The 26,419-nt window shown below is 36.7% G+C and overlaps 1 protein-coding gene across 1 annotated transcript in view; it reads left to right on the top strand.

Moving 5' to 3' along the window:
* LOC149788757 (uncharacterized) overlaps nt 1–26,419 on the top strand; it is a 144,660-nt gene that overhangs the window by 57,044 nt on the left and 61,197 nt on the right. Inside the window, exons 7-9 of the mRNA XM_089973548.1 lie at nt 9,780–9,898; nt 14,768–14,931; nt 25,748–25,875. Of these exons, the coding sequence (XP_089829674.1) occupies nt 9,780–9,898; nt 14,768–14,931; nt 25,748–25,875 (411 nt within the window). The remainder of the gene's footprint in view (nt 1–9,779; nt 9,899–14,767; nt 14,932–25,747; nt 25,876–26,419) is intronic.

Below are 26,419 nucleotides of genomic sequence, written 5' to 3'. Positions count from 1 at the left end.
TTTTCTGGATTTGAATAAAGGTTGTTGCTGTATTAATATTTGTTTAGCTCAGGCCTTAAACTTGGTTTGATGCACAGTACTTTGTGTACAATTTTGAAACTGACAATTGCTTTCCCCCTCTATCTTGTATGTAATCTGTTCGGTCCCCAAAAATCAGCTTAGAGGATTTTATAGTCTCTTTTAAGTTAGTGATGTTTTGTTTTAAGTTACATAAAGCACAATTGCATGCTGTGGTTGGCCACTAGAAACGTCAGGTGAAGAGGGGCACTTCTGTGGAGTAACGGAAGAATTTCTAGCTGGAAATACTTGTTTCTCCTTTGAATAAATTCCCCAACCACATTAATATTAGGAATATAAGCCTGTTACCTCCTGAATCCAGTGAACTAAAAGAAGAAAAGTCAGTTCGAAAAATTGTTGTCATGGTCTTCAATGCTGGATCTAGTCTCATTAGCAATATTCCAACTGGCAGAAAAATGGCAACCTAACATGTGAGTTGATGGTCCAAATTGCTCAGGTCATTAACAATGGCTAATGTGGTGACCGCCTCTGCCAATAATAATAGGATACGTCATGATGTGTTTTTGCTCTACATTACTAAAACTGCATCCTGCCATGGTTTTAACAATGACTCCATTTAGTTCACCATTGTTGTGTGGGGGCAAATTTGAACAAGTTTGACAGCATGCAGCTCAGGAACTGTTCCTCCAACTGACCATTCCACCCACAGTCCCAGCCACAGTAAAGAGATGATAGGTAAACCATGCAGAAAAGATCATTTATGCCCCAAAATTCAGTAAGATTTCCAGCCTTATTCCAGCAGATATCAAATGAATCTGTTTGGGTGGCTATCTTACATGGGAGGTAATAAACTAGATTTCTCTAACATTACGCCTTCCACTTCCCAATGATGACTTAACACCAATACTTCCCATAGACAGCCTAACTATGATCCCTACAGTACTGACCACGTTGGGTAAATCTATTCCCACAAAAAGAATGGGTGACCCCAGTCACTTTGGAGGAGCTTCTGATTTTGTTTATCCAAATCCCTCTTCTTTCTTCATCTACCCCTTCTAAGGGATGTGCCCTCAGGTCAGTAAAGGATCATATTCTTTAACAGGAGATAGTCACTTGTCAGCAAATGGATGGTGGAGATTGTACAAAAGCAACAGTTTTCAGGTTCTGGTCATTTATAGTCCTATCACAAAGAGGCAAATCATAGACTTGATATGCCTGAACGAATTCATTCTTCTTCTGAAGTTCAGAATGGAGACGATGAGGTCCATCTGACTGTCCATCCAAATGGATGAGTATGCATGAAGTCTCAGTCTCAAAGATGCCTACTTTCCCGTCCATGTTCACCTAACATCGTAAATGTTTCTTGTTTACTTACCTCGTCATAGTGTCCATTTTTCAATTCCTTCCTTTTCATCTGAATATCAGTTCCAGGGTCTTCACCAGAATTATGTATTCCCATTGCATTATCACCCTTTTACAGTCAATGTCCCCAGTGGCAATGGGAGTGCATCAGGATGATGTCCAACAAAAATGTATGGTAATCTCTTTTGAATCTCAGTTTTTAGTGAACTGTGAAAAATCTGTCCTTCACCATCCCAGCATTTTATGGATTTGATGACCAATCTAAGTCTTATTCATCTCTCTGATCTACAGGATTGTCAGACATAGAGTCTGTTTCCAGCAGGATGTAGATTTCAGAGAGAATTCTTGAAGTGCTTTGGGTTACTCAGTGTCTTTTTCATTCTTGGCTCATATCATGACATCTTTGTGAAAAAATGAAATCAGACCTTTGATTGCATAGAGAATTTCAAGCAACTTTCTTAAGAAAGCCCTCCACTTTGAAAGCTTATGAAGGAAAGTGGCTTGATTTTTTCAGGGACTGGTGTAGAGTCAATAACATCATCTCTTTGAGTGCCTGGATCCCTAAACAGGCCAATGTTATTTTCTTGGTCTACAAGAAAAACAATTTGGCACCAATTGCCATCAAAGGCTACTTCTCCATGATATCTAACACAATTACGCACTTTAACAGAGATGTTGGTCATGATAAAGGTTTGTCAAGCATATTAATTAATTTTGATTTGAACAGATTAAAGTCCCTCATGCTATTTCCAAATTGCAATCTGTTGCTATTTCCAAATTGGGATCTGTCCTGGGTTTGAACATGGCTCAGCTTGGTGATGTTCAAGTCAGTAGCCAGAACCTCATAAAGCTGATATCATATGCTACCTATGTCCTGATAGGTGTTAAACTTGTTGGGTAAGCAAATTAAATGCCCTTTCAGTTGACCCAAACTATCTACAGTTCACATTGGATGGTTCAGTGATGCTCATGACACAACTATGCTTCGTGGTGAAGAAACAGTTGCCGTAATTGGGCAGTCATAGAGTTGTCATATGCTTCTTGTCATCTGTATATACATCTAGAGCACCAGCCATGCAAGATCCTGTCCATGCCCTTGAGCACTACTTGAAACACACAGACACAGGTCATGGTAACTGTATGAGACTGTACGTGGCAGGAGAGGATATTGCCTCTCAAACCCTGTCCTTGTGGCGTAATTAGGTTATATTCTCTGCTTACTCTGACATCAAGATATCAAAACCACCTGATGAGGATTTCAGCTCATGAAATTACAGCAATATCGGCATGCCTCACATTCACATGCAAATGTCTTATCCAATACATCATAGAAGTTTTTGGCTGGCATGCAGATTCAACCCGCTTGAGTATGTATCTCAAGACTTTAACAGAGACATAATCTGAATATTGTTGGTCCTGTGGATGCAGCCCAGATGACCACCAGACCTAGTTAAACTAGCACTTCCTCTTAGCTTCACTAAATTCACCATTTAAGTTTGATGTTATGAAGATTTAATTTTCCTAATCTGATAGAGCAGTCATGGATCATGTCGACATAGGCTGTATTGTTCGAAGCAAGAAAATGGGTTATCATTCACGTGGGGAATCCAAACATTCTTCCCTAGAAGGATATCCCAACTATAGGTCAGATGCTCGTTATCATTCACATGGGGAGTTCAAACATTCTTCCCTAGAAGGATATCCATACTATAGGTCAGATGCTGGTTATCATTCACATGGGGAATTCAAACATTCTTCCCTAGAAGGATATCCATACTATAGGTCAGATGCTGGTTATCATTCACATGGGGAATCCAAACGTTCTTCCCTAGAAGGATATCCAAACTATAGGTCAGATGCTGGTTATCATTCACATGGGGAATCCAAACGTTCTTCCCTAGAAGGATATCCAAACTATAGGTCAGATGCTGGTTATCATTCACATGGGGAATCCAAACGTTCTTCCCTAGAAGGATATCCAAACTATAGGTCAGATGTTGGTTATCATTCACATGGGGAATCCAAACGTTCTTCCCTAGAAGGATATCCATACTATAGGTCAGATGCTGGTTATCATTCACACGGGGAATCCAAACGTTCTTCCCTAGAAGGATATCCAAACTGTAGGTCAGATGCTGGTTATCATTCACTTGGGGAATCCAAACGTTCTTCCCTAGAAGGATATCCAAACTATAGGTCAGATGCTGGATATCATTCACATGGGGAATTCAAACATTCTTCCCTAGAAGGATATCCATACTACCGTATTTTCCGGCGTATAAGTCGATACTTTTTGACTTGAAAGTTCGGTCTTCGTCTTATATTCCGAATCGACTTATATATGGATTGTGTCATTGAAATTGCATCGACTATATATGGATTACAGTATCCGGTATGCTATTGACATTGCTGTATAATCGGCATAATCGAAAACAGGTCACACAGAAGTACAAATTCATGTTAAATTATTATGTCAATAAATTGTCATAAACTAATATGACTGATGTTTATATTTGTAAGTTTTGTCATTATTTATTTTGCATTCTGCGTGTTTTTTCTTATTTCTCAAATATAAAATAAAACAATTTAACGTACCGGTAAAAACTTCACCGGGCCGCATAGCACACTTACGGTCTATACTTTATAGTGTACTATACTAATTCAAAGCATATTGTTTGTTCCTAAAAAAAAAGATATGAAATAACTGGTCCATTAATATTTGATTTTCCAGTATAATGTTGGACACACGTGAGCAATTACCGGCATAGCTTTTTCATTGATCCAATTGATCCTACAAAGGGATGTAATCCATATTAACTCGAGCGTTCTATGATTATTTATAAAATAATGTAGATCATGCATTCTACTGAATCCCCCAAATCATATGTTTCTAATTGTATTTGACAAAGTTTCTCAAATAAATTAGGTTTAAACTACACTAAAATCAGATATATAGATGGACTACCAGTACTCGTAGATCATCAGTGATCCATGATTTTTAGTTTCGCAATTCATTTTAAAGCAAATTGTAATGTCAACACTTCACCTATATTCATTCTTAACCAGCTGACGATTCGGTGTCTCTCTTTGATTATACCGGTTGTTGATAAATTGGTCTTTGGTTTCCAACAACAATCAAAGCCAGTTGCTGCAATTGTTTAGACCTTGATATTGGCTTTAGCTACCGATACTAGTTACCATATTGCTGGTACCCCATTGTTCTTTATCATTAATCCGCATCAATTACGCTACCCGTTTTTAATATAAATGGGATTAAGTACAACAGGAAATGATGCCCACTCCCTTCTCTAGATGTAAATAATGAATTTAGCCATGGGTGTTGTTTTCATTGCTATAGTACGGGCACATTTTAATGAGTTCGGTATATTTTGATCAATCTTTTCAGTCATAATCATTCATATAAATATCCCTGTACAAATCATACAACTTATCTCACAATGCCTCCCGTCAAATCACGCAAGTCTTACACAGCGGCTTTTAAGCTGGAAGTTGTAAAGTTCGCTGAAGAGAAAGGTGGGAATATGGCTGCTCACAGGAAATATGGTGTAAGTGAAAAATATGTCCGGGATTGGCGTAAAGCTAAGGTTGCATTATGCGCTACAAAAAAAACAAAGAAAGCGAATTGTGGCTGCAAAGCAAGATGGATTAATATTGAGGATAAATTAGAAGAATATGTTTTGACACAACGTGCCGCGTGACGTGGAATGAACTCTGTTGATCTCAGACTCAAGGCAAAGGAAATCGCAACTGAATTAGGAATTGAAAGTTTTAATGGAAGTGTGTCATGGTGTTATAGGTTCATGCAAAGAAGGGGACTTAGTATAAGACAAGGCACTACTATGGCACAGAAACTACCAGTAGACTTTCTGGAAAAATTGAACAATTTCCGTGAGTATGTCCAAGACAAGATTAAGACTAACAATTTTGAAATGTCTAACGTGATAAACATGGATGAAGTGCCGTTAACATTTGACATTCCAATGAACAGAACAGTTGAGCTTAAAGGATCTAAGACTGTTACTATTAGGACAACAGGTCATGAGAAGTCAAACTTCACTGTAGTTCTCTCCTGTAGTGCCGATGGTGGAAAGTTGCCCCCAATGCTGATTTTTAAAAGAAAAACTATGCCAAAGGAGAAATTCCCCAGTGGAATAATGATTGAAGTTAATCCAAAAGGATGGATGGACAATACCATGATGGGGAAGTGGTTAGATAAATGTTTCGCACATCGAGTTGGTGGATTTTTCCAAACTAAGAAGTCTCTCCTCATTATGGATTCTATGCGTGCACACATCAGTGCCGAGACAAAGTTGAAGATTAAAACCAAGAACACATCGTTAGGCATCATCCCAGGTGGTATGACAAAGTTATTACAACCACTAGACATTTCCGTTAATCGATGTTTCAAGGCTGAGCTTCGGAAGTTGTGGGAACATTGGATAACGGCAGGTGACCACAGCTTCACAAACACAGGATGTATGCGGCGCACTACATATTGCCAGGTTGAGCATTGGGTTAAGGATGCATGGGACAGGGTTCCTGAATTGGCTATTGTGAATGGCTTTGCTAAAGCAGAAATTGTGAGCAGGATAGAGAAGCCAGATGAGGATGATGAGCCAGATGAGGATGATGAGATGGAGTCAGACGATAATGAGAACATTTCTAACGATATGAGCCCCGATATAGCTGCCATTTTTCATTCTGATACAGAAGACGAAGACTTTGAGGGATTTTCAGATATTGGAGATGATTAATTTTATTTTCTTAATAATATGTATTATAAAACTGTACATTTGTGTAAATTTGATACTGCATTTCACAGATATGTTAAAGTATAATAAAAAGTATTTTTATTTATTTTTTGTTTGCAACTTTTGTTTTCTGTCTCCTCATTTTCTTCACATTTCTGATTTCCCTATGAATTGCCTTATTTCCCTATTGTTAGCCTCACTGAGTTTATCTCATCTGTTGAATCTTGCACTCAAGACTGGTTTCAACTGGAAGGAATAATCATAGCATGCACAGCCACATGGCTCTTGTTGCTGTTGTTGTTTTGGGGCTTAATGCCATTTTTCAGCACACGATAGGCTATACATGGCGGCCAGTATTAATGGTGGAGGAAGAACCCGGGAAAACCCCGGAAAGAACCACCGACCCACGAGAAGGCTCAAGTTGCAATGGATATCATAATTAAAACAAATATGGTTTAAACTAAACTAAAATCAGATATATTGTGAGTGCGTGCGTGCTTGTGTGTGTGCGCACGAGAGAGAGAGAGTGAGAGATGAAAAAAATTGTCTGTGTACAAGATCGTTCTTTTCTTCAGGGCGTTTTTTATTTGTAGCTTTTGCAAAGAGAAAAAAGACGGTATTTTGAGTTACCTGACAATTGTGATAATCCTTATGTATTACGAGCCTGCTATATTTCATTATCAATAAACACCTCTAAATCAACAATTCATTCTTGTTTTAATTACAATGTACATTGTCACAACAACCACATGGCTATGCAGTGTTATTTACACGGTAATTAAACATGCTTAGCGCTTTGGCTATAATTGAAACCAGACTGAGGGCAAGAATCGACAGAATAGGTCAAGTCAGCAAGGCTGCCAGTATGGAAATGAGGCTTTTTTAAGGGAAATGAAAATCTGTCAACATTTTGTTGAAGTCATTGTCCATACAAAATTTGTTATAAGGACAAGAGATCATACCCATTACTTTGTATTCAAACTCGCCGATAAAGATAATAGTGGGGTATATCATTGAATAGATTAGTAATAAAATGTTAATTATATCCAAGTCCAAACAGAACAAACACTTAAAAAATAGTATACCGGTATGTATATATATATATATATACGAATCGATTTAACGGAGTCCGTGACTTTCAAACTTACGATAGAAAATGACAAGTTTGTATAAGTTACGTTCGTAACTACAGGTAATAAAATGAACTACAACATGGATGTGCTTTCAATTATAATAAAACAAGCATGGACTGTTTATTCAGCTGTGTCAATTGATAACAAAATATAGCAGTTCAGAAGTAAAATCACAAGCATGTTAGCATCGGTAATGCAATTTCACGATTGCCGGTAATATGGAATATCATACAACGATACCATCAATATTCATGCAACTGGAAGTTAATAGTATAAAATACAAAGCCAAGTTATTGACCTGGCCTCGTCTTATACTCCGAATCGACTTATATATGGACAAAGGATGGAAAATTTACAAAATTGGTCAATTTGACTTATACTCCGCATCGACTTGTAGGCCGGAAAATACGGTATAGGTCAGATGCTGGTTATATCATTCACATGGGGAATCCAAATGTTCTTCCTTTGAAGGATATCCATACTATAGGTAAAATGCTAAGTATTTCCTCCACATATTACATATTCTGTTGTTAAAGTTATTGGAGAATGTATGGAAAGGAGAAATCAAATTTTGTTGTAAATTATGTTTGACCGGGAGTACTTACTTGTCACATTACTTCAAGACCCTGCCAGAAAACCTGCTATGTGAACATCCTCATTACTGGTTTTCTCAGCTTAAAACTAATAACACCAAACAATGACAATGGGAGGTAGTGGGCAAGCGTTACTGCCATTTTGTCTGTTTGGTATAGGCAGAAAGGACATATTTTCATATTTTAAAAGGGCTGAATGCAGTTGGTAGCAGGCTTACAGAGACTTAAGATTTCTAAGAGAAACATAATTTGCTATACAGCTGCTTTTTTCACATACATCAAGGATTGTTTATATTTTTGAGATGGCTGAGCTTTTAAGATCATTATAACTGCAAAATATATCCAATTTATTTTGCAAATGTTTATATACTTGTTCTTGTTGATAGTGTTGGAAATAATGTAAATTGGTATAACATTTGTTCATGAGCATCTGAATTGAGTAATCTGTCCATGAGTAGATGGATTGAGTAATCTGTCCATGAGTATTTGTATCAAGTAATTTGTCCATGAGTAGATGGATCGAGTAATCTGGATTGAGTAACGTTTCCATGAGTATCTGGGTTGAGTAATCTGTCCATGAGTATCTGGATTGAGTAAAGTTTCCATGAGTGTCTGGATTGAGTAATCTGTCCATGAGTATCTGGATTGAGTAATGTTTCCATGAGTGTCTGGATTGAGTAATCTGTCCATGAGTATCTGGATTGAGTAATCTGTCCATGAGTATCTGGATTGAGTAATCTGTCCATGAGTATCTGGATTGAGTAATCTGTCCAAGAATGTCTTGGTTGAGTAATCTGTCAATGAGTATCTGGATTGAGTAAAGTTTCCATGAGTGTCTGGATTAAGTAATCTGTCCATGAGTATCTGGATTGAGTAATGTTTCCATGAGTGTCTGGATTGAGTAATCTGTCCATGAGTGTCTGGATTGAGTAATCTGTCCATGAGTATCTGGATTGAGTAATGTTTCCATGAGTGTATGAGTAATCTGTCCATGAGTATCTGGGTTGAGTAATTTTTCCATGAATGTCTTGAATACGTAAACACAGTAGTATCAAGTCATTTAAAAGACTGCTAATCTAATTGAACATATCAAATTTGTTTTGCTTTTAGAATTTACTTGATTGATAATTTGGTCACTTAGTTCCATATGCAGTAAAGCAGGAAAAGAACTTGCACACATGTGACATTTGTTAACAACTGTTTATATGACAGGATGTGAATGAATAAATTGAAATAACGAAAACCATTCAGTATGCCCAGAGGGAATGAGTGGCCAGATAAAGGTAGATAAATTGATTAGGTTATAACAATTAGCACTTGCCAGATTTGTTTATGCATAGGAGAAAAGCACACGTCCTGGACTAGTGGCTTGGAAAAGTTTAATTGTCCAACTTCATAAATACATAGTCTGGAATGTTGTGCAAAGGATTTGATTGATTCAGCCCTGTACAGTTCCACTCATAATTGGGCTGGGGAACTGAAACGCCAGTGTTAAAGCATATATAATCTGTATCCAGGAAGGTAAGAAACAATTTTTAATGCATGATTAATAAATGAGAAATTTTAACACTTGAGGTTCCAAACTTAGTTTTTATTCATGATCATGTAACATCAATGCAGTTTATTAAGTGTATTGTATAAAAGACATATATTCGCAGTTTAATAAATTTGCATGAAGTCATTATACAAACGAGAACAATATAAAATAGTTCCACCTCAATATTTATTTTGTAGTTTTCACATATGCAGATGAAAATCTTTACTGCTAAATTCTTACTTTGTATATTTTTTTTGTCAGGATTTTTATTTGCATATGTGAAACTATTTTGTATCTTATTTATCACTTTAACAAAGGTAAAAACATTGTATAAATTATATTCTTTTATTTGTGTTTGTTTTAGGTGATTCCCCGTAGCCTTGTAGAAGACTTGAGTAAAGCAAGTGCTGTTAAGATATCCACAGATGAATTGGAATTGTTTCTTCGATTCCAACATGACGTTGGAACAATCCTTTACTTCAGGTGAGATTGAAATTAGTTTTCCTCTCCAAACAAAGCATTATTTTTTACGTTGGGTAATTCTTGAAATTAGAATACATATGGTCATTACAGGTATTTTCAGACTGTGTAATTCTTGAAGTTAGAATGGACATGGTCATTACAGGTATTTACATAAGCAAATAAATGTCAGTTATTAGAGACAGGCATTTCTCCTTCAAATGTTCCCCAATTACATTATTTTAGGAATATTACCCTGCTATCTTGCAAATCCAGCCCTACTAAAAGATGAAAATCATTGTTTAAGTCAATCTCAGATAGATAAAAGACAATAAATCTTGCCTATTACCTCCCCTTTCTGCTGCACTGTGTCATTAGGTTTTAGCTTTGTTGCTGTACTTATAACATTGTACATTATACCTCCAACATTCCAAACTATTTTAGTGTTTAAATTGAACCAACCAATATTCATTTTTGATTTATTGTGTGGGACAATTATTCTTCTGTATACATTATTGTAACAGTTTCTGCCAAATTTTTGAGTGACTTTGTCACCTTTATGGACTTAGTCTGTTCAACACCAAATTATACCATGGTATTGTTGACCTCATGTTCTCATTTTTGAGGTAGCATGAAACTGTTTTTGCTTGCTTTGTTAGTAGGAAAAATGGTTTTATCGAATTAATTACACGCTACATTGCTAATTTATGCTTTGTTTTCACTTCATGTGTCAATTCAGTAGAAATGTCAACTAAATGTATACATGCATATGTTCAAAGAATAGGCTCAAAGACATAAAATGTGATTATAAAAAATTTGGATTGCTCGTTTAGTAATGGAGATGATATATTAGTGAGCTAGTAACAGAATTACTAATTTATGCTGTTTTCTCATCTTGTGTTACTTCAGAAATGTCAACTAATTGCATGAAATGCCAGTTTCAGTACAAGGGAGTCAACCATGAATCTTGTTTTGTATTTACTAAGCATACATCATTTATGACATGCAGCATGTGTAATAAGTGGTCAGAGACAATATCGGCTACAGTATTAGAGAGTAAGTACCAAGCTGAATTGCTAATTTACGCCTTGTTTTATCTTCTTTTAATATTTCAGTAGAAATGTCAACTCAGTGTATGAAATACAAAGTTCAAAGCAATAGTCCATAAGGCATCAGTGGAAGAAAGACATAATAAGTCGAGAGAGACAACATGTATATCCAAAGACAACCTTAAGTTCATTGCTGGCAATTCTCACTTATTGGGGAAGTGTTCCCCCAATATTAGGCAGCCTGGTGGGAGTAAGTCTTCTCCTATGTATGAGCATGGCCATCAGGTCTGTGAGTTGGGATGCATGGGGTTTCTAACGGATCCATTGTATCCAACTCATAATATAACTGCACCATCACTAGTCATCCACTATCACCAGCCATCACAGCATCGGGCCCTTTTTCTTGAAATGGTTCAACCAAATATGAGTTATTGGGATCTTAGTGACAGATCTGTCCATTGAGGTACACTATTTGCAAGATAACCTTATTATGGCTGAGATTTCAGTGGCAAATCTCTCCATCCAACCAAGCCCCTTCAACTGGCTGGTACCTGCAATAGCCATCCAACCATCCAAGCACATACATGGTTTTGATCAGCTCAGACAGTCTGGCCAACAAGGATTTTTGGCAATCTTAGTGACAGATCTATCTGTTTAGATCTGCAAATCAGCTTTACTTAGATCTGACCATGTAATGGAGTAAATTTAGCCTCAAGGCCACAGTTGAGGATATTTATAGGTTGTTGGCATCCTCAGAATGCCCTCAACCTCCTACCACTTCTCAGGACTATTAAGTAAAAGCATCAGCTGATTTCGACAAGGAGGAAGAGACACCATCCTTTTCGACTTTTTCCACAGTGAGCTAAATTAAGGTGAATAATGACCTGTCTGGTAGAATTGTGGACCTGGGAATTCTAAGGCTTTCCTTTCAGGAAACCAGGTAACCTCATAAGGTGTTACTGTGTAATGATTGCTTCAGACAACACAATGGTGGAAGCTTACCTCAGTGTCAAAGAGATACACATGCTCGTACTCTTTGTTTGGAAGTCTGAAACCTCATTTGATCCTCAGATTCTTTGCATATCACACTTGGAGTCTGCCATCTTCCAGGCAAAACAAAGCATCCTTTTGAATAGCCTGTCCAATGGGGATTATATTGACTTCATATAATGCTCACTGCACCAGTTAGTTGCAGAGGCAAACTTTCTGTTATGGGGGAGGCCTATAGTAAACATATTTACTACAAGACTGAACAACAATTGCTCTCTTGATGTCTATCCACTGATAGATGAGAAGTCCTGGAGGTGAATGCTTTCAGTCTGATATGGGGTCTTGTGTATGCTTACATCTTTCAAATTAATTCTGCATATTCTCCATGACTTGGCTCATTTTGATAACTCCTTGTGACTCCAGTGGTCATGGTTCAGTGATCTGCTTTACATGTTTGCTGATGAGCTCAGGAGATTACCACAGACGAAGGATCTACTGTTGTAACACAGTGGTTACCTATTATACAACAATCCACAGATTCTCCAGCTTCACCTTTGGCTCATCGCTAATGATCTATATGCCAATACCAGTTTTCCAACAAGGATGTCAACCTCATTGTCCAGTTATAGAAGCAATCCATTTCCACACTTAATCTTACCAGTTGGAGAATCTTTAGTACATGGAAACACCTTGGTCCAAGCTGTCTGTCTTTAAATGCATTTGCAGACTTGAAAGATATAGGGCAGTCATTTCTAACACTAAAATTCTCTAGCAGTTCTGCTGATGCGTAGGACCATTATCTTTATGATCTTATCATGTATTTCAAGCTGCAGAGATTTGCATCTGGTTCATTAAGGCCTAAATGGAACCTTTCATGTCTTTGAAGAGAAGAAATGAAATTCTTGCTTTGTCTGTGGACCTGATTGTTTTTATGGTTCAGTGGTAACATTAATTTGGATTTTCTTCATTGCCAACCTGGAATTCTGAGTAAGAATTAGCTACCTTGAGTAGTTCCTCTTTCTACTGAGTTTCCAAGTGTATACCATGTGTGTGCTGGGTATTATCAAGATAGGTTATTGTTGCCCAGATAGGACTTTAAGATTCTATCTGGCTTCTTTGAAAAAAGGAAAGGTCAGAATTGGCTCAAGGGTTCCTCAGATATTTTGGCAGCCACCAGTTACAGGTTGAGTGACATCACTGCGAAGAATGCTTATCAGTTTCTCATAGAAAGGGATCTTGTTTTCATGAGAATTAAATCCCATGTAGTTAGGGTTGTTGCTGCATCATATGACTACATTAATCACTCATCTTTGAATGTAGATATGAGAGTTTTCTTGTATTCTCTCTATACCGTTTCATCCTTTTACCGTCATTTTTGTTCATGCACCAGATAGAAGGCATTTACTCATATGTCCAATCATGACAGAACAACATATGACCAAGCCATCTTGTCAGTAGGGAACACCCTTACAGTAAAGATAAGTGAATTTGTTTTCTTTTACAACTTTTTCTTTTCAGGACATCAGCCTCCTTCTAACTGGTAAATTTGCAATATAATTATAGCAAGTGTTGCATTACCAAACTCGGTTTTTTGGAGTTTGTTTGTGATTTTAATTTTTAATGTAGCTTTAACAATTTTTCAGTCATATCGCTTCGATGTCTGTAGTGTGACAGTTTATAGTGATATCTAGCACTGGGGCTTCATGCCGCAGACATGTAGCATGATGTCCCATCCAGACACATTATCTTGACACCAGGCCAACCAGTCCTAACACTGACCTCTTAATGTTGAGCACCAAGCGAGGCAGCTGTTTGTACCATTTTTGTAAGTCTTTGGTATGACTTGGCCAGTGATCAAACCCATGACCTCCTGCATCCAAGGTGGACACTCTAACCACTAGGCCACTGGAGCGGTCAGTTTTTTGGAGTAAAATCAATTTTAATTATTTAATGCCTACTGTTGCAAAGATTTTTCCTTCCTCTACTAGATGTCTTGTGTGCTTAAAGTTCTTGAGGGAATCAGATCTGCTTTGATAAGAAAAGCACTTTTGTTAATTATCAATTAGTTCAGTGTCTTTTGGTGCATAACATAATTTTTGTCAAACAATGTAAAATTGCAGAAAACAAATTGCTTTGAATTGGATGCTGCCATCACTGAGTTATTATTTGTAAGCAATGCACTTGATATTTGAGACTTGAAATTTTAAAGCCATACAAGTTTGTGACTGTTATTAAACCAGATGGAAATTAAATCTGAGCCTGCATTTCATCCCTAGACCCATTCTTACTGTATGGATTACCCGCTTCATGACAGAGACTGACAGGAACTTCTTGGAGTTAAGGTCTAAGTTTAACTGGGCCTTTACTCTAATGAGAGTTTACTGGCCATAGAGAGTATAGTGACCAAGTTAACGGCTAACGCTACCCCGTAACAATATATATTTAATTTTATACATGTGATTTCCTCACACACATCATCTGCAGAAAATGGAATCCAATTTATTGACACACATTACAGTCTCACCAACTGTTACTTGGTTTCTTTGATGCACAATGTAATTTTCACACATTGACAAGACACAGCTTATATGAAATCTTTTCAAAAAACTGAATTTTTCTCAAGATGGCAGCATCCAATTCAAAGCAATTAGTATTAGTAATACCATTAGGCTGCTTAACCAGCGGAGGCTTTATGATAAATGAACTTAATTTGAAACTGTTTTTTTTTTTCTTCTTTTTTTAAATAGAGGCTTGACTTCCTGCCCATTACAATATAGTTTGTATTGGTAAAGGTTCTAGTTGCTTGACATCATTTAATAGTAGACAATATATTTTTTCTATTTAACATCAACAGCTTGGAAATATTGAAAGGCAAGATTGTATTGGATCCACAGTGGATGATTGATGCCCTCAAGTCCCTCATCACTGCTGAAATGTTTGTTCTGAGAAGTATCCCAGCTGTCGCTGACAAGTGGACTGCATTTAAAAAGAGTGGAAAACTATTTCCAGAACTAATTGGTTTGAAATTTTCTTATTTTGTGTCAAAGCATTAGCTACTTATTAAGCCTGTTATTATATTCCATACTTGACAACCAAATATTCAATATGTTTCTAAATTTCCATTGCATCATTGATAAATAATTGCATTGAAAAGTATTGCCCTCTCAAACGTTGGCACAGGTATTACCTCCCCCTGATATGAATGCAGTAATGACACACATGTACTATCTCCTCCGATATGTATGAAGAATTGAGATATAACTCAGGTATTCCCCCCTCTGATACATATGAAGTATCACTTTAACTAAGAACTCTCTTTTGTAGAAATTATAGAGTATAGTATTGTGATACATTGTTAAAAAAAGAGAGATTAAAAGGAAATTTAAGAAATTAAAAATCTAATAATTACCAATACTGTAACCATAGTTATTATTCCCCTGATCATGAAAATTAATAATGAACATTATTGGAAGTAAGTATGAAAATAATATGCATTTGAACATAAAAGCATGATCACAACATATTTTCACATTTTTATATTATAAGCCACATTGACCAAATGAAAAGTCTAATCAATATTTATAGTGAAAATTGTCAACAATAACTCTTGGAAAATGAACTGCAGTTCTTGAAATGATACATGGGGACCATGTCCCCTTTAATTGTAATTCCTTATCTCGTCACATGATATTTCATCATGATCAATACATGGAAGACCCTGCCCCTTTTAATTGTAACCCCTTACCTCCTTACATAATGTTTCACCATGATCAATACATGGAAGACCCTGCCCCTTTTAACTGTAACCCCTTACCGCGCCTTATATAATGTTTCATCATGATCAGTACATGGAAGACCCTGCCCCTTTTAACTGTAACCCCTTATCGCGCCTTACATAATATTTCACCATGATCAATACATGGAAGACCCTGCCCCTTTTAACTGTAACCCCTTACCGCGCCTTACATAATATTTCACCATGATCAATACATGGAAGACCCTGCCCCTTTTAACTGTAACCCCTTACCGCGCCTTACATAATATTTCACCATGATCAACACATGGAAGACCCTGCCCCTTTTAATTGTAACCCCTTACCGCGCCTTACATAATGTTTCACCATGATCAATACATGGAAGACCCTGCCCCTTTTAACTGTAACCCCTTACCGCGCCTTACATAATGTTTCACCATGATCAACACATGGAAGACCCTGCCCCTTTTAATTGTAACCCCTGACCTCCTTACATAATGTTTCACCATGATCAACACATGGAAGACCCTGCCCCTTTTAATTGTAACCCCTTACCTCCTTACATAATATTTCACCATGACCATCACATTTAAAATCATCATACTTTATCTCCTTAAATGTGATATGTTTAAATCTTTAGTCATTATTGAAATGGATTTATAAAGATTTGATTTCTTGTAAAATAGTTGGAAATAAGATAATTCACTTCTGGGCCTCTTCAGAAAGCTGTTATAAGAATTCCCAGTTTAACACATTATAATGAAAGAAATCATGATTTCCTGCAGTTTTCTTTATTTAAAAATTATTAAAATGAAAACAATAACCTTTTCATATTTTTGTCACAGTGTGTGACCATTTACTGCAGAGAATCTGTTAATTGTATCTGAAATGACCATGCAATCAATAAACATCTACATTAGTGACAGGTCAGTTTGTTCTAAAATGATATGGTACATAACAGCAAACTGGGCCTTGGTCAAGGGAATTAATGCAGTTGGTAATTTTAGATAGTACAAATTAGTTATTAATTTTAGTGGTATATTTCAGATGTATGCTTGAAGTAACTTTCACTACAGAAATTTTCAATGTACACAATGTTGTACTGAAAGATTGAAAAAGTAACATCTTGAAGATTTTCTCCATAATTGATCTTTACATTTCCTATTAGTCTAAGTAACTTCGGAGTAGCAGAGATCTTTTACATGTTTGTTTTCTGATGCAATTTTTGCCCCCATGCTATCAAGGTGAAGATAAAAATTTCATCATGATGTCTTTCTCTGTATGTATTTTTATAATATACATAGACACTTACTGTGATGTAGTTATCTACTGTAATTTAAAAGTATTTGGTTTCAAGGAAGTGCACATTTATTGCCCTGATTCTATACTGAGTGTCTTTGTCCATCTACTCCTGTTCATTTTCAACTCAACAACATTTGACAGTTTTAAATGTCTGATGAAAACTTGGATCAGATTTGCAGGAAGGTGTTCTATATATATATGATACTGACATTAATGTCATTAACTTGTTATATCTCAAAGGTTATTACAAAATTCAGCATTATTATAATTTGCAATATTTATTTCTGTGACCAGGTGTACAACAATGTTTTAAACTTGTTTTCATCTTTAGAGTTTACTCGGTTAATTTTGATCATTGGTTGGATTGATACACAGGACATGTACTACCAAAAAATATGTCAGAGGTGGTCACAACACTAAAGTAATTATATATCTTACATAACAATAACTGTAAGCCCTGTTTTCAATCGATTCTTTAAAAACACAAAGAGACCAATTGACATGTCATATTCTTCCTTAATGAACACCCTGCTAAAATTATTTTTGTGACAGGGTGTAAAATATATTTGTAGAACTGCTGGATAAAGAACAGTAAAACACTACAGGCTTATGTGAGAGCTTGTCAGCTTCATATTTTATCTATCATTCCTTGAGCACAAATTTCTTTTTACCACTTTTACTTAAAATAGAGGGATGATTGCCATGAATCTTAACATTCCCCCTGATTAGTTGGTCATATGGACTTGGGATTTTCATTGAAAGACTTCATATACATGACATTCAATTAAAATGGTGCCAGCTTGGATATTTTAGCAGCCATCATGAAAGTCTTGTTAGTGTGGCTTCACCTGATCAGATGATCTGATGAAGATTGGATTTACCAAAAAGAGTTCTTGTGACATGTAGTTGTTTCCAAATGAAATTGTACTGATTTTAGATTACAAAATGGCCACCATGACACCCACCTTGATAAAAATTGTTATATCTCTTTCACTTGAATGGCCATATCTCAGTGGGGTTCCTGTGACGTCTAGTTGACTGTTAATAAAATTGTTACCAACTAGACTTCCAACATGGGCACTACAACAACCATCTTGAAAATATTATTGCTACACCCAAACTATTCTAAACGGATCATTGTATTGATAGTCATTGTTTTTCCTGTTGTCATTTGTCTACTTGTTATGAAGTCTAGTTGCTCTGATAAGCCCTGTTGAGATATCAGTCTTGTTATAGTGTTTGCCTGTCATGACATATACTTGTTATGATGTCTAGTTGTTCTGATAAGCCCTGTTGTGATATCAATCTTGTTAAAGTGTTTGCCTGTCATGACATATACTTGCTATGATGTCTAGTAGTTCTGATAAGCCCTGTTATGATATCAGCCTTGTTATAGTGTTTGCCTGTCATGACATATGCTTGATGTCTAGTTGTTCTGATAAGCCCTGCTGTGATGTCAGCCTTGTTATTATGTTGTTTGCCTGATGTGTTATCAAGTTTGTTATATCTACTTGGTCTAATTTCTACTGATTATGATATCTACTTCTTATGATATCAGTCTTGTTTTGTTATCAGCTTGGTATGATATCAAGTTTGTTAAATCTACTTGTTCTTATGTCTGCATATTATGATATCTCCTTTTTATGATGTCAGTCTTCTTAGGGCTAATACTCAGGAAATAATAACTATATCAGCATCTGGTATTCACAGAAACACAGTGTTGCATAGTGTTGATTGGTTAGCAGGCAAAGGCATAGATGATGAAGCTATGCAATGTGTTGATGGGTTAACATGCAAAGACTTTCAGATAATGAATCCATGCATGGTTTGTATTTGTTAGCATGTAAAGAAAACATAATAAACCCATGCATAGCGCTTATTGGTTGTTTTTTGTTGCTGTTATGGGTCTAACACCATTTTTCTGCACAGGATAGGTTATGCATAGCAACCAGTATAACTGGTGGTGGAAGACCTTCAGAGTGCCTGTAAGAAATACTGACCCATGGGAAGCTACTGGCAATGTTGCTCATATATCCACATTGGCCAAGACAATATTCAAACCCAAGCTGATACAAGTTAAATGGCAATCATCACAAAAGCATGTGCTTCAGACCATTCAGCCACCTTGTGCCCCAGTACTGATAGCTTAACAAGCAAAGACACATGTATAATGGACCCATACACAGTGTTTATTGGACAGCGTGCAAAGACACATTATAATGGACCCATACACAGTGTTTATTGGACACCATGCAAAGACACATGTATAATGGACCCATACAGTGTTTATTGGAGAGCATGCAAAGACAACTGTATATTGGACCTATACACAGTGTTTATTGGATAGTATGTGAAGACACATGTATGATGGACCCATGCACATTGTTTACTGGACAGCATGCATAGTCAACTGTATAATAGACCCATGCATAGTGTTTAGTGGACAGCATGCAAAGACACTTGTATAGTGGACACATGCAGTGTTTATTGGACAGCATGCAAAACAACATATTTAGTGGGCACAATTTTGGTTGGGCAACATGCACAAACACATGTATAATGGACCCATGCACAGGGTTTATTGGATAGCATGCAAAGACATATACATGATGGATCATGCACATTGTTGATTGGGCAGCATGCATAGCCACCCATTCATAGTGTTTATTTGACAGCATGCAAAGACATGCATGATGGACCCATGCACAGTGTTTATTGGGTGGCATGCATACACACCTGTATAATTGACCCATGCATAGTGTTTATTGGACAGTATGCAAAGACATGTATTATGGACCCATACACAGTGTTCAGTGATTAGGCTGCAAAATGACATGTATAATAGACCCATGAACCGAGTTCATTGATTAGGCTGCAAAAAGATATGTATAATTGGTTGTGCAAAGTGTTGATTACTTAGTATGTTAAGACACAGATAATGAATCCAAATCCACCGCTCCCTCGATAACCCGTGCACAACAGGGTCCATAAACATCGACCGCACTATAAGCGAGGGCGCGAGTTACCGAGGGACCTATAAAAAAAACTAATAAAGAGATGGAGATCGACAGAGAGAGGCGAGGGGGGGGGTTGCATTGTTAAATGCTTGTTTTATAATAGTGCTGACAATAACTGTGAATAAATATTTCTTTATAAAGGTGTTGTTCGTTTTTCTTTATAAATTACCATTAATTTCTGGATAAAGTATCTTGAAAAGATCGTAAAAACAAACATTATTCCACGAGGTATCAGTACTCTTAACATGTGTATCGCTAAACACATTGTGTATTATGTCACTGCTTTTTGTGTTGATTTGGATACATTCTAGTTTTATTGTTTGTTCAAAATGAATCAAGATTTCTTTTATCAAAAAAGATAACATTCATATCAAAAAACGACAACATCGAAACTTGTGTTGCTCTAAAAAAAAATCTGCTATCACTAGATAGATAGATAGATAGAGTAAAATGTAAAAAAATAAATTCACAAAGATAAACCATTACCAACCATGAATTTAATGGGTCTAAACGTCAGACATGTAAAAAAAAAAAAAAAAAATATTTAAATACAAATACGCGAGTGAGAATACGACAGTATTTGCTGGGCAATTGTCTAATAGCAGTAGAGCTTTCTCCTCTAAGCCCCTGGGTCACAGGTGGTTTCTGACGGCGGGGACAAACATCTTAGAAAACCACTCCGTAAATATTTGTTGCAGTCATCCATGCATTTCCACTATTTCTATATACAATTGGAAGGCTGTCCATATTCATGTGATGAAAACAACGGGGAGACTTGTATTTGCCAACACATAATGGTTTCATTTTATGTGTGCCAGTTTTGTTAACGCAAAACAAAAGTGTTAATCTCTCTTTGTTCAGCTTGAAACCCTCCTTTTTGTGTATATCATCTCTGGTAGCTAGAGTTTTGTCTGGCATCATCCGATAGCACAGACCAGCCTCATCACAATTATAAACTTGGTCGTCTGTATGTCCATCACGGGTCAGTATCTCTCGGAGTTAGTTGGGATAACTAGATGCGGCCGCCTGATTTGCGGAGCGTATCTCTCCAGACAACGAATTTTGTTTTATTCCATGTCGGCGCTGGAATCTCCAAAGCCATCCATGGCTTGCCATGAAATCTGAATCAGTATCCATAGTTTTGGCCATTTTCTCTGCCCGGGCCTTGAGAATTGTTCCCGAAATCGGAACACCTTGTTCACGTTGCTCTGTGAACCAGGTGTACACAGCATCATCTAATTCTGTGTCGTTTGCAGTGCGTGCCCGTTTCCGTTTAAATCCATCATCAGAATCAACTTCATGCAAATAATCCTGAAATTTCTGCTCATCCTTGAGCCAACCTCTGAGTGTCGACTCGGCAAGTTTAAGTTCACTACAAACTTTTGATCTTGATTCACCATTACGAACCCTCTCTATGACAGTAAGCTTATCATTCACCGAGTACGCCTTTCGCTTGATTCCTTTGCTCTCCATGATCACATTTACAAATGATTAGGATAAATTACTGATTAATATATACTTTAATGACAATAAGTACATACTATTTGAAACCATGTTCGATTGGTCCAATTAAATTGATTGATGTTGAGACACGATATTAACCACAAGAGTTTATGCATGTAGGATTTGCATTCCTTTGAACTTTTGTATTGTACGTCTTTTACCTGATTTGATACAAAAGACCAACTTAAGGTGATAAAACAATGCAGGTCTATTTTAATTGATTTTTACAATGCAACAAACACTTCCCCAAGTCGTCGATCAAAACGCAGCCAGCACTTAATTAGATTCTCACAGATATGCTCGCTGGCATCGATGTGACGGTCAATTGACTCTTTTCATGTTTGAATAGAAGAGAACATGCAACGATTATACTGCTTACACTGCAACACAATGAACAGATTAAAACACTAATTTCCCCTGACAAGACATATTTAATTGGTGTTCATTTCATTCAGTGTTGCCACCTGTTAGCATTTACTATAATTCATTGATCGCTGTTTTGCCATATACATATACAGTATTATTATTTACAGTGAACTGAGAAAATATTTTTTCCGATAAAATCTAACAAGATATGTGATTCCTTATTAAAACCTGAAAATTTCACGATGTTGATTCTAACTTTTCGGGCACTAACCGCCATTTTCGACGATAAAACGGGCGATATATCAAGGTTTCATTCACCAGTTCTGATCACGATTTTCTTCATTTTTTAAAAATATTTTCTTTTTAAAAAAATGGGATCCATGCCGGACACCGCATTATAAGCGGGTTCGCGAGTTATCAGGGCGCGAGTTATCGAGGGAGCGGTGTACAGTGTTGCATAAGATGTATAATTTCTATCAGCGTTTCAAATGTATATACAGTGGAGCAAAATAAAAATATAGCCATGTTGTATTTTATACCAGGCCAGCTCAAATGAACCATATACTTTCAATTTTGTATGTTACTGAAGTAGACATTCATCTTCTATAGATCACATTGCTTGGATATACACTGATCCATAGTAAATTGCTTAAAGACATATTTCTCGCTTGGATGCACACTGATCCATAGTAAATTGCTGAAAGATATTTTTTGGCTTGGATGCACACTGATTCACTGTAAATTGCTTAAAGACCTGTCTGGCTTGGATGCACATTGATTCATAGTAAATTGCTTAAAGGCAGATGTCAGGCTTGGATGCACACTGATTCATAGTAAATTGCTTAAAGACATATTTCTGGCTTGGATGCACACTGAGTCATAGTAAATTGCTTAAAGACATTTCTGGCTTGGATGCACACTGATTCATGGTAAATTGCTTAAAGATTTTTTTGGCTTGGATGCACACTGATTCATAGTAAATTTTTTAAAGACTTGTATGGCTTGGATGCACATTGATTCATAGTAAATTGCTTAAAGGCAGATGTCAGGCTTGGATGCACACTGATTCATAGTAAATTGCTCAAAGACAGATTTCTGGCTTGGATGCACACTGATTCATAGTAAATTGCTTAAAGGCAGATGTCTGGCTTGGATGCATACTGATTCATAGTAAATTGCTTAAAGACAGATGTCTGGCATGGAGCCCACTGATTCATAGTAAATTGCTTAAAGACATTTCTGGCTTGGATGCACACTGATTCATAGTTAATTGCTTAAAGACAGATTTCTGGCTTGGTTGCACACTGATTTATAGTAAATTGCTTAAAGACAGATTTCTGGCTTGGATACACACTGATTCATAAGATATTACTTAAAGACAGATTTCTGGCTTGGATGGATACTGACCCTTCAAAACTTGCTTGACAGAAGTCAGTGATATGGTTGCACTAAACTTTTGATTTAGTTACAAGATGAAAACATGTTTGGGTTATCATTCGATAGTTCAAGCATAGTACAGCATATTTGTACTAGAGGAAAATTGATGGTATACTGTTATAACAAGTTTCGCATTTTAGAACATTTGTTATATCAGATTGAAAGATATCTGAATTAGTGTAGCTTCAATGCCTTGCAATTTAAAATACCCACATATGCTCTCACCATCAATCCCCATTCCATTCTCCACACCTTGCTGCTGGAGAGATATTTGAAAGCCAGAATTAATTGCATATACAATACGATATGTCTTCAAATTATGATGCAGTATGAAAAAATTGGTAAAACAGTTCTTACATGAAATTGTCATTGCGGCAGCAATCAGTATATATCACTGTAATAAACTCTTTAAATCTGTGTTATTTTCCAGCCTTTCTTCCATTTGTGAAAGTTAAAAAATGAAACTCATTCCATGTCATTGTCATTTGATTTGACACTGTAGGTTGTTGTTTTTTGTTGTAGGGTGTAATGCCATTTTTCAACACAAAATAGGCTATACATGGCAGCCAGTATTAATGGTGGAGGAAGGAACCAGGAAAAGCCCCAGAAAGAACCACCGAACCACAAGAAGCTACCAGCAAGCTTTCTCACATACCCACATTGGCCTAATCCAAGACTCGAACTCATGCAGGCAGAGATGAGATGGCAGTGATCCATAATGGAGAGCGCTTTAGACCACTCAGCCACTGTAGCAATATCATATGTGTGTACACCCACCATACGGATGGTGGTATTATGTCAATCATCTAATACCAATATAATCATGTACAATAACCTTAGTTGTCGCTGATCTAAAGTTATAAAATGTTATGGATAGCTTGAACATGGGCAAGTAATAGCTGTATTGATTTCAGGTTGACAAGCTCTTTGGTCCATGTTACTATGAATGAACAAGAGAAATCATTTCTGCATAGTAACTCCAGTTCTCCACTATCTACAGTAACCAGACTTTGTGGGTGTCATGCACCTGAGGTTGGTCCAGGTTGCTATGATTTACAGTAACCAAACTGTGGGGGTGTCATGCACATGATGTAAGAAAGAAAGACTTTTAGGCATAGAGGGTCAAATGCCAAAGTCATTCTAACTGAAAAAATACAAATGGTTTCCCCAAAATAACTGGAATTCTCCATCACCTACACTTACCAAACTTTGTTGATTGCTTGTACAAGAGACAAGGAACAGCCAGTTAAGAGGGCAAGTGTCACCATATCATGACAATTTTAGACTGGTACAATAATAAGCACAATTCAGGCAAACGAAGTAGGTGTTCTTGTATCTGATTGGCTGAGCTTTTTACTATTCTTGAGGCCATTTTGATCAAACTTACATATTTGCTTCTCAGATCAGGATGGGCACAAGTAATATCAGGAGTGAGATGCATATTAATAAGGTAGTGTGCTTTTTATTGGATGATCTTGTTGCCATTTTTACTGATCTTATTTTGATTAGTCTTGGAATATGTTCTTATATCGTCGAGATCGTGAATAATATTGATGCATATTAATGGGGTGATCTTGTATGTGACTGGTTGAGCTCATTGCATATTAATTGGGTGATCTTGTATGTGTGCCTGGTTGAGCTTATTGCATTTTAATGCAGTGATCTTGCGTGCGACTGGTTGATCATATTGCGTTGTTGGAGGGGCCCCGAGTGGCCGAGTGGTCTAAAGCGCTCTCCGTTACGGATCACTGCCATCTCACCTCTGTCTGCGTGAGTTCGAGTCTCAGCCTCGGCTAACGTTGGTACGTGAGAAAGCCTGCCAGTAGCTTCTCGTGGGTCGGTGGTTCTTCCCGGGGTTTTCCAGGGTTCTTCCTCCACCAATTATACTGGCCGCCATGTATAGCCTATCTTGTGCTGAAAAATGGCGTTAAACCCTACAACAACAACAGCGTTGTTGGAAGTTGTATTTCTGATTGATTTTGATGAAAATTGTAATATGAGCTGTTACCATCAAGATCTTCGATAATTTCAGAATCAAATGGGATCCTTGTAGGTTAATGAGACAGTCTCACATCTGATCGTGATTAGCTGACATTGTTACTATTCTTGTAGCCATAGAGTTGGACTGTTGGGTGTATTATTATCATGATCATTGATCCCTTAAGTTCTGAGCAAGAGATAATGCATGTTAATTATGGCTATATCTTTTTTCATCATGGCTTAGTGAAAGAGATAAAACTAACATCATATGAAGTTTGCAAGATAGTTTACACAGTATGTGTTCTTGCAATACCACACAAGACTGCATTATCAAATAGTCAATTGTAGTATGTTTTGCAAGACAGGTGAGTGGTGTCAGGCCCATGTCTGCCTCCTGTTTAATCTTATTATTGGTATATAACAAACTGCAAGTTTTGATATTATATTCTTCAACGTTTTATTATCTTATTTTAAGATGCTCTCTGGACAAAAGAGAAATATCCAGACTTCCATGACAACAAGGCACACATTTTGCTGCTCATGGAACAGATGAACATCATTGCAAAGCCAAAGTCATGGAGTGAGGATTCGTTGGAAACGAAGGTCAGTTCATACTATAATGCTAAATTTTCTTACAACTACTGATGCAGCAAGTAATGTGTAAGACTGGCTTCTGTGTGAAACAATGAGTATTACACGGTGTGTAATGTGTAAGACTGGCTTCTGTGTGAAACAATGAGTATTACACAGTGTGTAATGTGTAAGACTGGATTCTGTGTGAAACAATTAGTATTACAGAGTGTAATGTGTTAGACTGGTTTCTGTGTGAAACAATGAGTATTACACAGTGTGTAATGTGTAAGACTGGCTTCTATGTGAAACGAATATTACACAGTGTTTAAATAACAATTCTTACAGTGTGAAACAATGAGTATTATACAGTGTTTAATCTGTAAGACTGGCTTCTATATGAAACAATGAGTATTACACAGTGTGTAATGTGTAAGACTGGCTTCTATATGAAACAATGAGTATTACACAGTGTTTAAAGTGTAAGACTGGATTCTGTGTGAAACAATTAGTATTACAGAGTGTAATGTGTTAGACTGGTTTCTATATGAAACAATGAGTATTATACAGTGTGTAA

The sequence above is a fragment of the Sinohyriopsis cumingii genome, chromosome 11 (genome assembly GCF_028554795.1).
Source record: "Sinohyriopsis cumingii isolate HCF-2022 chromosome 11, ASM2855479v2, whole genome shotgun sequence".
NCBI lineage: Eukaryota > Metazoa > Mollusca > Bivalvia > Unionida > Unionidae > Sinohyriopsis > Sinohyriopsis cumingii.
This window is presented reverse-complemented; position numbering and strand designations above follow the sequence as displayed.